The 17,546-nt window shown below is 45.5% G+C and overlaps 1 protein-coding gene across 9 annotated transcripts in view; it reads right to left on the bottom strand.

Annotated features, from left to right (window-relative positions):
- HECW1 (HECT, C2 and WW domain containing E3 ubiquitin protein ligase 1) overlaps nt 1-17,546 on the bottom strand; it is a 237,510-nt gene that overhangs the window by 118,297 nt on the left and 101,667 nt on the right. For all 9 annotated transcript variants that reach the window (XM_077302971.1, XM_077302969.1, XM_077302973.1 and 6 more), the window contains 2 exons: nt 15,351-15,675; nt 6,790-6,897 (listed from right to left, as the gene is read on the bottom strand). In XM_077302971.1, coding sequence (XP_077159086.1) covers nt 6,790-6,897; nt 15,351-15,675 — 433 coding nt within the window. The remainder of the gene's footprint in view (nt 1-6,789; nt 6,898-15,350; nt 15,676-17,546) is intronic.

Genomic DNA, 17,546 nt, shown 5'->3' with positions numbered 1-17,546 from the left:
CCACCCAATCAGAAATCATATTGTTAAAGGAATGAAGTCATAACACAACATCTGGCGTGATTATGTCACCACGGGTTGTTAAATAAAATCACGTGGGTCAACCCGACCAACTGGATTTGGCCTGAATTATTACACCATCCAAGGCAAAGCAGTGTCAAAATGGAGTGAGAATAATTTCATCAAGTAAGACACCCTTTTTGCGGGGAAGCCTGAAGAAAATATCCTTGAAAAGGGTTAAGTATTTATTTGGCACTACTGCTCTTCACAATTCGTGAGTAGTTTTCTCTGCTCCTCTTCCAATGCCTAAACCAGCCTTTCTCAACTTTTTTTTACTGTTGAGAAACCCCTGAAACATTTACCAGGCTTTGAGAAACCCCTGAAGCGAATGCTGGCAGGGGGCTCCTGGGAATTGTAGTCCACGGACATCTGGAGGGCCGCAGTTTGACTACCCCTGGCCTAAACAATCATGTGTAAGTTATGTTAAAATGGAATTTAAACTGTCTATGTGCATCTGTTTCACCTAAGTGTTTCAGGCTTGTGGCTTTGTTTGCACTGAACCATGCAGGGTAAACCGGAAGCTTACTTTGTTTGTTCGTCCATGCCTGGAAGAGACAGCCAAATGAGCAGTGCCTTACTGTTGTGCCACATCTGTTATGCCACAGAAAGTAAAATAATTGTGGTTTCCTTGAGAATACACTGGATTTTTGGACCCCTGTGTCTTGATTATATGGGAACTAGTACTTAAGCCTGCTGTACCTTAAATGCAGCGGGCGCTAGGAGCCCTCAAAGTACTCTCCCGCGGCCGCAAAGCCCTCCCCCCCTCCTGGCCCAGCTTCCCAGGGCCTCTGGGTCTACCTTGCCTCTCGGCGGCCAGCAGAGGAATGGCCACTGTGGGGCAAAGGAGGCCCACATTGGGGGGTATGCGGGTTGGAAGGCGCTTTGCCCCTCCCAACTGGTGAGTCCTGGGGCAAGGGGCCAATCAGCAGCCGCACTGCGCACGGCTGACAATTGGCCCCTTGGCCCCAGACTGACAAGCAGAGGGCCCACTGCCTCCCCCCATCCCGGACAGCGCCCACCCCTACAGGCTTTACTCTTTTATTTATACCGCTCCCGCGGAGCGGTTTAAAGATACTGTCTTTAATCGGTACGAACACTAGATAAATTTATCCAAGGTGGACGTGCTGGCTGAGACTCGCTTTATACTGGAATTTTCCGCATCAGAAGCGGTGCCCTCTAAATTCAATGGTGTACCATCTTGGATGAGAAACATTCGTCAATGTGGGCTGAATATTTCCGTTTGAATGGAAAAGAGAGAGACAGGGAAGTCTGCTCCACTAATCGCTGTATATTCATGGCACTTCGAAATCAATATGCATGCATTGCTTGTTATCTTTTATCTCAACTACACATCATATGATATTTTTAGCCTAATATTTCCATGGCAACAAGGCAAGGAATGGTCCATTGGAGAAGACAGACGTGACAGAGCTGTGTAGCTGGGGAATTCGAAGGAGAGGTCTTAGCTCTTTCCCAGCACTCATTGAGTTTTCCAGTCTTTTGTCGTGGCATCATTCATTGGCTCTGATTTCTTGAGATTCAAGTTAAACTGCAACTGGAGAAGGGGGGAGTGATTAAAAGCCACATCAGTCATGAAATACCACAGTGATGCACTCCTGTGTCAAAAGCCATAAGGAGTCAAAGATTTACATCCTTTTTCTCCTTCTGAGTCAGGCTCAGTGATGCCACAATACTCCTGAATTATGTATCTGATTTACAACAGGCCAAGCAGATGCATTCTTCCCATGTCAAAATTTTCCAGGGTGAGCGTCTCTGTTTTACCTAGAGGGGAATTCAGTCATCTTGGAGATGCATTCTTCCATGTAAAAAATCCACTTCCACTCCACTCCTTGTGTGATGTGCAAGCAAAGTGGCTCCTTCTAGCTCATGTTATCCCATTCTACTTTTACATCTTTACACTTACCAGTGGATCCCTATATGCTCTTTCACTTATATCTACCGAGTGTGGAGTCTCTGTTCAACTCCATCTGAAGTCTTTGGTTTTGATTTATTTGATTTATTTCCCCTCCTCCTTTTGCTTTGGAGATTTGCAGTCACTCTCGTGGACCCTTCCTCTCATGTTTGGGGTACAGTTGGCGCATGGAGGAGTTCAGCGCACTTTGGGGGGAGTTTTGATTACCTGCTCACTACTTTGGCCTCTCATTCCCTCTCCCTTTTCTTTTTCTTTTTCGCTTTCATTCTGATTCTCTCTCCTAACTGACTATGAAAGGAAGAATAGAATTGTTAGAGATGAAAAAAAGCACAGCAAGTTAGAAAGCAAATGAACTTGACCGGAAGGGAAAGCCTTTGAGCTATTTAGATAACGTGAACAAGCAGGAGCTCCACTTCATGTGATTTGTGGCGACTGAGAAATTGTTGTCGCTGTGGCCGCTGCTGCTCTTCCCTTTTGCACTGTTCTGTTTTATTTAGACTGCATTTTATCTTCATTTATTTTAATTCATTTCAAGGTCGAGATAGGGGAGGACATTTACCCTTCTTGATTTTATTTCTATGGCCTCTGACAAATAAATAGTAGATGTTTCTTAAAATCATACAGGAGGACTTGGAACCACGCCACGTAGTAGATTAACAAAATGAAGACAGGGGCTTTTGTCATTTGTTGGTGGCTGGATATTACAACAAAGTTTTGAGAAGTACAAGTTCCAAAGGCTAATTAACTAATTAGGCAGAATTTTCTCTAGAGTGCAAATTTTGCACAAGTCTAAGATTCCCTCCGACTCAATAAGAAGACCCTAATATGAATAGCAAATGCAATTGTCCTTTTTGCATTTGTCCTTTTGAAGACCTCATATTTCCTTTCTGATCTCTGAAAATCAACTGGAACTCCAGGCCCCTCCTGGAATTTGGTGAGCCTGTGTGATGTAATTGCACATTGCATGGTGTAGCTGCCACAGCCTGCTGTTTGCTGTCAAAAAGCAGGGCAGTAGCTTCTCCCAGGCGCTATCACAATTCTGAAAAGCTTTGAAGCTTTACAATCAGCTTCAGTCTATTTTATTTTAATAAACAACATCAAGGTGGGTAACACCCATAATCTCTTGAATGACTCTCCAATGCAAGAAGTAGCTGCAGATGTTGACGATGAGAACACATCCCAACAGATATGAGAACACATCCCATGAGATATGCCAAAATGGGGACTCAATACTGCATCTGCTGGCATCACAAACTTTCCTCATTGCAGAGACCCTAAATAAAATTTATGAAAGATCATCTTTCCACCCAAATTCTAAACAGCAACTCAGTGAGTAATGGGGAGAAAGCCCATAATATTATGAAGAATCTTCCCTCTGTTCCTGGCCCTTGCAGAATTGTGTTGGACATTCATCGCTTTAGAGCAGTGGTCCCCAACCTGCGGGCTGTGGCCCGGCGCCGGGCCGCAAAGGCCATGGCGCCGGGCCGCGGCTCCCTCTCCCCGCCCCCCCCACCGCAGTAAAAAACTTCCCAGGCCGCAAGCTTGCGGCCCGGGAAGCTTCTTACTGCGGGGAGGGCGGGGAGAGGGAATCAGGGCCGGGCCGCGCCCGTGCAGGCCACGCCCGCGTGGGCCGATCCGCGAGCGTGGCCCGCGGGCGCGGCCCGATGCGTGGGCGTGGCCCATGCGGGCGCGGTCCCCGCGGGCGCGGCCCGATGCCCTGCCGGTCCCCAGCCTAATAAAGGTTGGGGACCACTGCTTTAGAGGAAGAACTATTAACTAGAACAACAAATGGCTTATAAAGGAGCATCTAGCATCTCTTCTAAATTTACACTGCCTCAGTTGATCTGAAGTATTACAACAATCTGTCCAGTAACCTTCACTTCTTTAGATGAATGCTTTCATTTTACTCCCCAAACCTCCATCAGGGGAGAGTGGTATCCTCATCCATTGCTCCTCCTCTTAATATTTGTGAAACAGCACGGGGGTGGAATGGTTCAGGGTGTCCGAGTTGGAATAGGGCCAATCAGGGTGCGTCCAACCTACAGCTCCCACCCTCCCTCCCTGGACGCTAGCCACTTTGCTCTCAGACACAGCAGGAGCCAGCATGTAAGAGAGAGATCTCTGCCTGCCAGTGTCCCCTGGGTCCTAGCACCCATTGCATTCCTGGTTGCAATGGGCTTTCTTGCTAGTATAAATATAATAACAAAAATATATAAATAAATGTTTTAATGTTGTCAAACTGGGAGTGGTTTTGTAGCCATGATGTCTTTTCTCAACACCATCTCAAAACAACTGCAATTACCACTACTCTCCCATCTAAATTTACCTTGAAAATTCCCACAAAAGCATCTAAACTATATAAAAATTACAATACTAGATCCCTAATAGTCAGGAGGCAGACTTTTAAAGCTCCAGAGATCCCATTGATCCATTTAATTGAACCACCAACTCAACAAGACATCAGAAAAGTACTGGGACCACAAAGGGTGAGGGGAAATCAAAATTGTACCATGATATTTTTGAATAAAAATTACCCAGATGCTACTGATGGAGGTTTTAAAAATCCTTTTGAGGCCTTCTCTCTTAAAGAGCAAACTGATATTATCAAGAAATTTGAATAATTACAAGATTACTTGATTAAAGTTCGACAAAGAAATGTAAACAAATCCACTAATAACGATGATGATGATAGTGTAGAACTATTACAACCATTAAAAAGATCTCAACCTTAAGTGATAACAGCCCATGAATAAGCCAAAAGAAAAAAGAATCCCTCATATTAGCAGCCAGCCCCTTCCTCACAGTGAGAAGTAATTTATAAAAAGATACACACAAACACCATTCTTTAATATCAAATCAAATATCACTGTCTGGCTGAAATTAACCCTGGAATAGATGTCAGTTGGCTCTCAAACTGCCAAAATATCCTGTCTATTCCCAAACAGGAGTAGAAAACATTAATGCCAATCAGATGTCAATCTGCAGGGCATACCTTGACATTTAGACTAAATCCCGTGAGTTTGTATGGGCTGACTCACAAATCAATTCCTTTTTAACTATTTTGATATTACCTTATTAGAAGAGAAAGCAATGCTATAACTTTCCCAGGACATAATATTTTATTTAAGCAGTCCCAAAAGGGGGAGAAAGGGGGGAGGCCAAGGGGTGCGTTAACCTGCCTCATATCATCTGCTCCAGATTGGAGACAAGTTAAGTTTTTGAAAAGAAATTCAGGAATCTAAAAATGAAATTCAAGGTTCAAACAGAAATCGGGGTCTCTAGTACAAGCATGCCCTGACCTGGCTAGCCTGGTGTTGTTAGATCTGGGAAGCTGAGCAGGGTTGGCCCCACTTAGTATTAGGAAGCAGCAGCAGATGAAGAGTTGGTGCTTATATGCCGTTTTTCTCTACCCAAAGAAGTCTCAGTGGCTTATGTTTGCCTTCCCTTTCCTCTCCCCACGATAGACACCCTGTGAGGCGGGTGAGGCTGAGAGAGCCCTGAGATTACTGAAGAAGAGTTGGTTCTTATATGCCGCTTTTCCCTACCCGAAGGAGTCTCAAAGAGGCTTACAGTCACCTTCCCTTTCCTCTCTCTACAACAGACACCCTGTGAGGGAGGTGAGGCTGAGAGAGCCTTGATATTACTGCTTGGTCAGAACAGCTTTATCAGTGCTGTGGTGAGCCCAAGGTTACCCAGCTGGCTGCATGTGGAGGAGCAGGGAATCAAACCCAGCTGGCCAGATTAGAAGTACGCACTCCTGAACACTACACCAAACTTGGTGAGTTTCTTGCCTTGAAAACTCTACAAGGATGCCATAAGTGGGCTGCAATTTGATGGCACTTTACTCACACACACACAAAATACAAGCACTAATCAATGTATTTTCTCCAAAATTCAGAAGGAGATTTTCAGTGTTACATATTAATTTGAAATGATGAACGGAGGGAGTCACTGAACAGTCTTGGACTCATCTCTAGGTAATTTTCACTCCCACCTCAGAGAAGAGTTGGGTTTTTATACCCTGCTTTTCATTGCCCAAAGTAGTCTCAAAACAGCTTACAATTGCGTTCCCCTCCACTCCCTAAAACAGAGACCATGTGAGGTAGGTGAGGCTGAGAGAGCTCTGACAGGACTGTGACTAGCCCAAGGCCACCCAGCTGGCTGCATGTGGAGTGGGGAAATCAACCCCAGCTTGCCAGATTAGAGCCACTACGCCATGCCGGCTCCCAGGGGGTCATGATTATGGATTATGAAGACTATCAATGTACATTTCCAGAGTTACACAACCAACCAGTAGGAGAAAGAGCAAAATGAAGGAATGAACAGATGTCTACACAATATAAAGAAGGCTATACACTAGCTATGGAAGTCCATAAGGGACTGGACTACACACTTGCCAGGCAGAAGTTAATCCCCACTACTGAGGACCGGGACGAGAATAAATCATCAAGTCAATGTTGTTATCGCAATGCCAAATAAGAATAAATGAAAATGAGAATCAGGCTGCCTCCAAACACAGAAGCGTTCAGCACCTGTTGTGAAATCGGCTCATTGTACGACATTATGAGGAGTTCATGCTTAATTACGTCCGCATAAAAAGCAATTATGAGTACAATTCCACCCACCACATTCATGCGTTAATATCTGTCATGGTTCGTAAAACACGGCATCATCTCAAGCATGCAATCTTTTTTGTTGCTGTAGCCCACGTGAAATTTGCCCTAGCTACTTGTAAAATAGGAGCTGAGCTCTTCCAACCTTCATTGAATTATGGTGCATGATTGCCATGCAATACTTACCCTCCACGAAATAAGAGCTGGCATCAATCTTCCAGATAATCTGTCCTCGGTGAGAGCCATTCACCCCCCGGTTCTTGTAGTCTAGGAAATTTTCGGACAAGACTTCATCTGCAAAACGTAATAAAGGAGATCCAGTGATCTGAGAGTAAAGTAAAGGGCTGGAAAGCACGGTTGACCTTTGTATAATTCCCATTTGTATGCAATGCTGACGATGCCAAAACATTTTATAATCTCCTTATACCTTTTTGTGGAAAGCTGTTTCTTTCATATAAAGTTCGGTCTTTACAAAGGCAGCACAACATTTTTAAAACACCCCCAATTTTTTTTTAAATTATTCTTTGTAACTCAGATTTCAGTAGCAACTGCTATCCTGTAGCTTAGTGATAAGGACTATAAACATGTAAAATATAAACATATGAAGCTGCCTTAGACCCTGAATCTGTCAGTATTGTCTACTCAGAATGGCCATGGCTCAGGTTGAAGCCCTGAGGAGTGGACCTTTAGCTCAGGGGTAGTCAAACTGCGGCCCTCCAGATGTCCATGGACTACAATTCCCATGAGCCCCTGCCAGCGTTTGCTGGGAATTGTAGTCCATGGACATCTGGAGGGCCGCAGTTTGACTACTCTTGCTTTAGCTGGAGATGACAGAGATTGATCCTGGACATTTCTGCATGCAAGCAGATTACCACTGAGCCATGATCCCTTTATGTGAGCTTTCAAGTTTCCATAAGAATGGTACAAACTTTAGTCCAGCCTCCAAAAAGAACCATTGTGCTTGCTGTGCACTTCCCACTCAACCCCTCTTTACACAAATAAGAATGGTAACCTTTGTTGGATTTTTTTTTAACTTTAGCTTTTTGAATGATAACTCTCAGTCAAAAAAATAAAATCTGCTCCCACAACAAATCACATCACTACAGAACCTTGTTTACATTCTTGTTCACACCCAATTCAGCAAAAAGTCTGTCTTCTCTAGGTCCCAAAGATTGTTTGATAGATATTAATAAATGCAATTCAATTTTTTTCAGTGAGACAGCCGTGACTCAGTGTTGCTGGATCATGTCCTCTGTACTTTCCTAGCCTCCAGCAACAACAGTGCATAGCCCATGGTAAGTTCATGGACTTTCCCCTTCCCTGCTTTCAGAGTAGCCAAATTGAACCCCAGAGACATTTGCAGAGTAGATAATTTTGCTGAGATTTAATGAGGGTTACATCCCTGGCTTTCCCCAAGTACATGAAAAGTAGAATGCTGAATCAACCTAACAATTTCATTCTTCCCAGAAGACTCACAACTTTCTTCTAAAAGGAAAGGAAGTCCAAGCAAACTTTAATACGAAGAAAAAATGCATGTCCGAATGGAAGCTTTATCAAAGAAAATTATCTGACACAACTTCCCTTTTTCATGTACCGGGGTCGCTTCTGATCAGTCATTTGAACTATACCGCCAAGATGGGAAGATAAATCTTTACTAAAAGCAAGCCCCAGAAAGTCAAAAAGGAACGAATTTCCACCAGGTTACAGCTAAGAAAGCAGACAGGTTGTATCTATGGTTTTATATAAACCTTCTCTCAACAAAGTATGAAAAACAAAGAACTAATCTAGCTCTGTCAAAGGGCACAGATAATATTCCTAGGGAGGGAGTGCCATAAATGTTGCTGCCCCAACGGAGAAAGCCCTCTCTTGGGTTGCTACTCATTTTACCAAAGAAACTGGGAGCATGTGAAGTAAGACCTCAGAAGGTTACTTTAGCTTTAAAAGTCATGCAGGTTCACAGCAGTCCTTTCAGTGTGCTGGTTCCAAATATAGGACGGTATGTAATGAGAAGTATCTGACCTTCTGAGTAGGGCACTGTCAGGACACTCCTGGGCCAGATGGACACCTGGGAATGGACTCCTCATCTACAAATTATTACTACTATACTCTTACTACTCGACATGATCAAAGCCGACACAAGGATGACCATGAACCAGCTGAAAGAGGCGGTCACTGACATAGACGCGTGGCGGAAACTTTCCTATAGAATCACCGAGGGTTGGACACAACTGAATGGATGACATCATCATCACTACTACTATTACTAGAGGCAAAGCCCGTTGCACCCAGGAATACAATGTGCACTAGCATATACAACTGCACTGTGACTTTCCTGGGTTCTGGCCTTCCTCTCACTCCCCACTCAATCTTGAGATCCAGCGTGGTGAAGTGGTTAAAGAGTAGCAGACTCTAATCTCAAGAGCTGGGTTTGATTCCTGACTCCTCCATATGCAACCAGCTGGGTTGCCAACTTCCAGGGGGGGGGGGGCTGGAAACCTTCCGGAAGATGAAAGAGCGAAATACAGGATGAAATAAAGAAAGAAAGAGGGGGGAGAGAAGGGAAGAGAAGAGGGAAGGAAGGCATCAGTTTTCCTGGAGAAAGCGGCTGCTTTGGAGGGGCACTGGCCCTCCTATACCCACCCCTATACAATCATGTCTACAGAGGTCCTCACTGTCCCCACCTTCCCATCCAACCCCACATATTACAAAGGACAGGCTGGTCAGGCCACTGGTGGTGGGCAGCCACCTTCCCACTCCCCTCCTAAATTACGTCAAAGGCTGGGTCAGGCAGGGAATGCCATAGGGGGGCTGCCTCTTTCCCACCACTTCCTCTACATTTCCCAAAGGCCAGGCAGGGTGAGGAAGGGCAGGGGAGGCTGCCTCTTTCCAACCCCCACATCTCCCAAAGGCCAGACTCCTCAGGGAAGACCATAGGGGATGGACTGCCTTCATCCTACCCATCCCCATTTCCCAAAGGACAGGTAGGGAAGTCTGGGGGGAGGGCTGTCTCCTTTCCCCCACATCTTCCCAAGGCTGGGCTCACAGGGAAGGCTGGGGGAGCTGCCTCCCTCCTGCTCCCCTCCCTCACATGTCCCAAAGGCTGGGCCAGGCAGGGAAGGCCATGGAGGGCTGCCTCCATCCTGCCACCACCCCCATATATCCCAAAGGCCAAGACATGCAGGGAAGTTGTGGGGGGGATGCCTCCTTCCCACCACCCCCCTCCACATCTCCTGAGGGCCAGGCTGGGTGGGAAAGGATGCTGGATCCCCAAGCCACTCTGAAGAGAGGGAGGGTGGAAGAAAACAAAGAACACCCCAACAGCCAGGTGCAGGACCATATGGAGGTGTCATGAGGCCAGGTCCTGTTAGGGAGTACTTCTAAGAGGAAAAGCCTTGCCGGGAGCTCCCAGATTCACCTGAGACTCAGCCAGATGTTCCACAGGCAGAGAGCTCTGACCAACAGGAGGGAATGGAGCTACAAAGCAGGGCTTAGATTCCAATCTGTTGAAGGAGCTCCTCATTCCTCTGCCCAGCCTCCAGCTGCAGCTCCCTGTTGTCATCCCACCTGGCTCACCTGAGCTAATTAAGCAATGCCAGCTATGTGCTGGAAGAGAGCTCCAATCTAAAAGGCACTACATCAAGACAGTTGACAATTAGCAAGACAGTTGCTGACTGCAGAAGACTGTGAGTCTTCACAGAGTGAGGACTGATAGGCTAATAACAGCCTTGAGACTGGGAGGCCTGGGTTGTGGAACTGCTCCTTCTGCTGATGCCCTTGGACTGCCTGAACAAAGCCTTGAATCACTGGACTGAGTTAAGACAAGGGTGCCACGCACAGAAGCCCATGATTGGACTTTGACCAGGTTGGTGCTCACAGAAACCAGCCAAGCAGAGACTGGAGTCAGTAGGGCCCACTAGTGAATCAAGGAAAGCCAGACCAGATCTTATTTGGCTTAACTAGCTTCTTTTCTGCCTCTTGCCTAGAAAAACCAGACAAAATTTCCATCTTCTTTGAGCTTGACTGGAAGCACGGGTTCACTTATCAAATTATTGTTAGGTGCGAAGTCGTGTCCGACCCATCGCAACACAATGATCCTACACTTAGGCAAATCACCATTTGCCTACATCACACAGTACTACAATGCAGGCCTCTTTGTAGGCTTGCCCAGGAATTTCAAACCCTTTATCTGTCAGAACCTGGGCCCTGCTCAATGTGTGTATGTGTTGATCTCTCCACACCCAGTGTCACTTTCCGCACTCGATGTCATCGACCAGATCTCTTTGCTTTCTTGGACTCAAGACAAGTGCAGTATATTTTCTGTTTCCCCATTTAGCTAACCTTTCCCCCTGTAGAGTTTAGCACCTGTATGTTTTTCTCTGTGTGTTTCTTAATTGAATATAAAATCCTTTTTGGAACCAAATTGGGCCTGCTTATTCCACTAAGGAATTGGACTTCTGTCTAAACTCAGGATAAGATCCTGGTTAACCTTATCTCTCGCACTGCTAATTCCCCCCAAATTAGGAGCACTTCGGGTAACAGCTTTGGCAGAGAAGGCTTCTTACTACAAAATGCTATTATACTGCTGTAACAAAAGATGTATCTCTGTGCAAATACCGAGCCTAGCTTTTTTCCTTTCTTTCTATGCATAGGAATCTATGTTGCAGAAGTCCCACACTCCCATATGAAGTGAAGTAGACACAAAGGTTTACTTCTCCATCTGCTGGCCATGATAACAAGCCTTTGTGTCTTTCATGTGCAATTATGAACGGCAGCAGTGTCCACAGGGTGTCCTTTAATGAGACTTTATTAATTGCCTAAGACCCTTTTTCTTATTCATATACCCAGAACCACACAGAAAAGGAGGAAGGTTTCCTCTCCCCTTGAATTTCTTCACCCCCTGAATTTTTCAATTTTGCACCCATTGGTTGATCGAATATAAATTGCTAACTTGGTGTTATCCTCAAATTGTATCTGCTTCCCAAATTGTGCCATTGATTTCAGGAAGTCGGGGGGGGGGGGAGAGCAAGGCCCCCTCTCAGGGGAAATGAGGAGATTTTCAAAGGAAACTATGTCTGTCGCTTTTGCCATACAGCAGGGATCTCTACTCTAGTGAGCGTTAAATCTGCAGTCTTTCCAGACTGGCCATTACTGAAACTAGCGTTGAGTCTCGCCCACACAGGAAAATTTCCAAGAAGCAAATTCCATCTCTCTGTGGGAAACAGAAAATACCTTCCAGCAGAGATAAATAACAGTTATTGAAGTTGCTCAAGGACACAAAATACTAGGAAAATGCCTGGAGACACTTCGGTCCAGGGACTTCACGGTGATTACAGATATGTTCAAAATCATAGAGGAAAAAAATGCTTTTGCAATACACGTAACTTCATAAATAGGAGTGAATATACATAGCTATACTTCCTTCCCACCTCAGATAAATTCTATAGGTTATTTAAGGGAAATCTGTCTCCTCCCAAAGATAATTTGTCTGCTCAGTTAGGCTAAGGATGCCAGTCCCCTGGTGGGACCTGGGGATCCCGTGGAATTATAGCTCATCTGCAGGTGACAGAGATCACTTCTGTAAAAACAGTTCATCTATTTTCAATATACAATATTTGTTTACTCATAATAGCCCACATTCGCAGTAACACCATGGCTTTCAGTAGCATGTCCAAAAACCCAGCAATCCCCAAAATTTCTATGCTTTTAACACAGAGATTTTGGAGATGGGCAGAGCATTTTGTTGATCCATGACATCACTTCCAGTTACATTATGGGTAGTCAACCTGTGGTCCTCCAGATGTTCATGAACTACAATTCCCATGAGCCCCTGCCAGCAAATGCTGGCAGGGGCTCATGGGAATTGTAGTTCATGAACATCTGGAGGACCGCAGGTTGACTACCCCTGAGTTACATGACCCAAAGTGACGATGTGTGATGCCAAACTCCACCTCATGAAAGCTCCAAGAGGGTGTCACCGCTTGGCTTGAACTGGAAAGGTGGCATATAGAAAGCCTAAAATAAGTACATAAATACATAGCGTAATAAATGATTAGACAAATCAATATTTTTATAAGGGTCATATTTTGGAAGAAAGAAGCCCTGAACCAGGGGTAGTCAAACTGCGGCCCTCCAGATGCCCATGGACTACAATTCCCATGAGCCCCTGCCAGCATTTGCTGGCAGGGGCTCATGGGAATTGTAGTCCATGGACATCTGGAGGGCCGCAGTTTGACTACCCCTGCCCTGAACAGTTGGTCATGTCAGTTTGTCTCAATGACACATCCCTTCACTTAACTTGGAATATAGCACCATATTTAACCCCTTCCCCAAACTGCACCTCTCCAGGCACTGCCTCCAAATTTGCAGTGATTTCCCAAGTTGGAAATGGCACCCCTAACATCCATATTAGAGTCAGGTGGATAGGTGTGTAGGTTTAAAGCAACAGAATGAAGTTTGAGCCCGGTGCCCCCTTTAAGATCAACAAGGTTTAATTTTGGAGCGTGTATGCACAGGAAAGCTTATGCGCAGAATTAAACATTGGTCTAAAGCAGGGGTAGGCAAACTGTGGCCCTCCAGATGTCCATGGACTACAATTCCCATGAGCAGGGGCATTTGTTGGCAGGGGCTTCTGGGAATTGTAGTTCATGAACATCTGGAGGGCCACCGTTTGCCCACCCCTGGTCTAAAGGGGGCCCTCAGCACTAAACCTGGCAATATACCACCGTGATGTATTGTACTGAGGTAAGAGGAACCACACAGCTCTATCCAGTGCTTGCCTTGTGTTCACTTACTTTCACTCTGAATTTAAATAGTTTGGGGATCATGATTCTTATTCAAAGAATACTGGAAAATGTATGGAGAAAAACCGCACCAATTAAAGCTTTTTTTGGAATCACACGTAACAAGACAAGCTTTCCTTTTAGTGGGAGCAATCAAATGTAAAGCAAAAAATAAAAAAAACTAGGCGGAGAAAGATTGTAAAGCGAAGTTTCAGTAGCTAATTAGGTCAGAAATATTTTTGATATAGACTTGAAAGAAATGGCTGAATAAAAAGAAAAGAACAAATACGGCCTAGAAAATTGGGCCCTGGAGGCTTCGTGTATAATCAACTTTCATCAGATACCTTTTTAAAATGTTTTGGATTTACCAAAAGGACTTTGAAAGAACTATTTTGGTATGTCAATAAGCACTGTACAGTGTTAATCCTCGTGTGAATGCATAAAAAAGGAGGTTCTGTCCTGGACTGTTATCTTTTGTTTAATAATCACCTTTGTGGTCAAAGTTAAGTTAGGGGGACTACGGTTGCTTCCCAATGGCTGTTTTTGTCCCGCCTTTGCTTCAAAACTGGAGCATCCAGACAACATTCTGTAATTGTCCCCATTCCAGGTTGGCCCTGGCGGTGCTCTGATCTCTCCCAAACCTTGTTCTTACACTCTTTAGGAAAGATCACAGTCCAGGTGCACTTGCTGGGAAGGGAAGGGAAGGCAGCATGCTAGACCCTGATACCATCAGATCTAGGAAGCTCAGCAAGGCCATTACTTAGAAGGGAGGCCCCTTGATGGTCAGCTCCTTGACGGGATGACCATAAGTCACCTGCAACTTGATAGCACCTTATGCACACAGATATCCTGCCCACATCAGTGCCATATTCCTTGCCTCAGCCTCCTGAGGTTGCCATCCCTACCACTCACCTGCCACCAGATTATACCACATTATTATTACAAGACTGCAATAAACTATCTAATCAAATCCCTTTATTGGCATTATTAACTCCACATAGTGTTCAAAGTGTGCTAAAATCATTCCAGCTACTCAAAATTGCTATAAACTCAAAGCTCAATATTACTATAAATTTTTAGCATGTTTGAACGAAGTTAAGTAGAAAAATATGGCGGTGGCTTCAGTTATCTGGGAATTTTGGTCGCTCAGTCCATGTAGAGGCAGTGCCGTAGGATTATGGGTGTCTACTTTTCTTGCGGTCTCTGAGACTGCTCTCTGAGCTGGCTGCACGTGAAGAAGGAAGAGGGTTTTCCAGATTACAGGCCACCACTCTTAACCACTATAGCAAGCTGAATCTCATTATCATCAATCTCACCTGAAAGAAACTAGAGATGTGTCAGTAAAGCTCAGAATACTCCATAACAGTAGTCCCCAACCTTTTTGAGGCTGGGGACCGGCAGGGCAACTGCCCGCCCGCGCATGCCGCACATGCGTGCCCGCACCCACGCATTGCACATGTGCGGCCGGGACGCACACGTGCACATGCGCCGTGCGTGGCTGAAATCGCGCATGCACGATTTTGGCCACGCATGGTGCATGTACGCATGTGCGGCTGCGGCCCTGATTCCCTCTCCCCCCCTCCCGCAGTAAGAAGCTTCCCGGGCCGCAAGCTTGTGGCCTGGGAAGTTTCTTACTGTGGGGGCGGCGGGGAGAGGGAGCCGCGGCCCGGCACCGGGCCGAGGCCCGCGGGTTGGGGACCACTCCATGCTCCATAAGACCTAATTCAATGCTCCATAAGACCTAATTACAAGGAACCCTGCTGTGGACTTGGCTGCATTTGAGCAAATCATCCACTCACCAAGCCAAACATCAACACACTTGCTTGGGATGGCAAAGGCAGGTGGGTCAAGCATGGTACATCATAGCACTTGTATGAAACTTGGAAATGACAAGTTGGGCTGGCCTACTTAAAATGCCTTTCCTAGTTGCAAGAGCAATCAAACATTCGCAGGGCAGAAATGACTTACCAATCAGATACATGCCGATCCAGTCCCCTGCGTCGACTTCTTCTTTTATATCCCAACAAATCACAAGGTCCTGCGAGTGTCCTATAGAATAATAGGAGCTGCTGACCATGAGTGTCGACCGGCTGTCGGAGGTGACCAAGTCTGTGTCACTGGTAGAGCGTGGAATCGTGACCGTCTCATGGGGACCGTTCCCAATGTCCATATTGTGGAACTGATCTGGGTTGTAGCTGTACCTCAGGGGTTCTTTACACCGGCGCCGATTCTGAGAGCTCCTCGATGGAGACGCCATGGCTGCCAGGCCCAGGAACCTGTTCTGGTACAGATTCTGCAAAAATCAAAGAGGAGGGAAATCGGTGAAATTCAGAATCTATTTTTCGCTATAGCAAACATATCTTGATTTTTTTAAGCAAATAAAAAGCTGAACTGATGTAACCTTCTACATACATAGCAACATTGTAAGGAGCCCATAAATGTACTTGACTCATATGCTTGATGCATGCTACAGGCAGCTGTTTGCAATGAAATATAAAAGGATAAGTATTTGTCATCATTAAGAACACTCCTGAGACCAACATACATTAAGGACCATTTTGTCCCATATAGACCTACCCATACTTTCTGGTCATCTTCAAAGGACCTGCTTTGGTTGCCCTGTCATTTGAAGCTAGATGAGAAGACAGCCTGGGAAAGGGCTTTCTTGGTCATGGCACCAAAACTTTGGGACTCTCTCCCCTGGGAGATTCATCTCTCTCTCTTTTTCAGTGTCTCCTGCAGATGAAAACTTTTGTTGTTGTTATTATTGGTCCTCCTTCTAGTGATGTTTGTTTGTGTTTTAACTGAATTATTGTATCATTTTAACTGTATTGGCTAAAATGCTTTCAATGTTCACAGCTATGGATATCATTACTGGCAACATAACTAAGGCTTCATCATCATCATCATCATCTTCATCTCTGTGAGGGACATATCTGGGTTTACTGCAGCATTCCTCACATAGGTGGAATTCGTTCTACTAAAATTCAAGATTACTTGAAGAGACACAAAACGTGCATTAACACAATGCATTCCCATTTCACTCTTCTCTCTGGCTGTTAACCAGCCCAGGGCAGCTAAATTGTGATCTTAGACTGTGTCCTATTGCAGTCATCTTTCTTATAACTGCCTGGCACAACCACACCATCTGCTTTGGAAGGGGGGGAAAGATTCAGAGTCACCTTCACAAAGAAGGACTGATGTTTGCCAGCTGAGCTTTTTCACTGGGCTTGTATGCCTGGGCTGCAGCTCCAGATGGTGAGATGGCAGCACATTGTTCTGCTGTGCCAGAACTGAGCATCACAGCCTTTGTGTCCAAGGGCTGAGCTACCTGCACATAATCGGCTCTACTCTGTCTGCTTCTATACAGAGACTGCTTAGAATCAGAGAATCCTAGAATAATAGAGTTGGAAGGGAACTCATGGGTCATCTAGTCCAACCCCCTGCACTATGCAGGACACTCACATCCCAATCACTCATCTACTGTAACCTGCCACATCTTTGCCCTCACAGAGTCATCCTATCCGTCAGATGGCTATTTAGCCTCTGTTTAAAATTTTCCAAAGATGGAAAACCCACCACCTCCCAAGGAAGCCTGTTCCACTGAGAAGCTGCTCTGTCAGGAACTTCTTCTGGATGTTTAGATGAAATTTCTTTTGAATTAATTTCATCCCATTGGTTCTGGTCTATCCCTCTGGGGCAAGAGAGAACAACCCTGCTCCATCCTCCATATGGCATCCTTTAAATACTTGAAGATGAAGATCAGATCCCCTCTCAGTCGTCTCCTCTCCAGGCTAAACAGACCAAGCTCCCTCAACCTTTCCTCATCCGATTTGGACTCCCAACCCCTCATCATCTTTGTTGCCCTCCTCTGGACATGCTCCAGTTGGTCAACATACCTCTTCAACTGGGGTGCCCAAAACTGAACACAGCTTCTGGGCCCCAGTCACAGATGGGAGGGGGGAGTGTCTCTCGTGGAAAGACCACTGCAACCTCTTGCCAACTTGGGGTCGGGAAATGCTTGGAGACTTCAGGGGTGGAGCTGGAAGTGGGCAGGCTCTGGGGCAGGGAAGGGCCTCAGTGGAGTATAATGCGATGGAATCCACCATCCAAAGCAGCCATTTTCTCCAGAGGGACTGATCTCTTTAGATGGGAGATGAGCTA

This window comes from Paroedura picta, chromosome 11 (assembly GCF_049243985.1).
Source record: "Paroedura picta isolate Pp20150507F chromosome 11, Ppicta_v3.0, whole genome shotgun sequence".
Classification (NCBI taxonomy): Eukaryota; Metazoa; Chordata; class Lepidosauria; order Squamata; family Gekkonidae; genus Paroedura; species Paroedura picta.
Note: the sequence above shows the minus strand (reverse complement) of the source record. Positions and strands in the feature narration are given on the sequence as shown.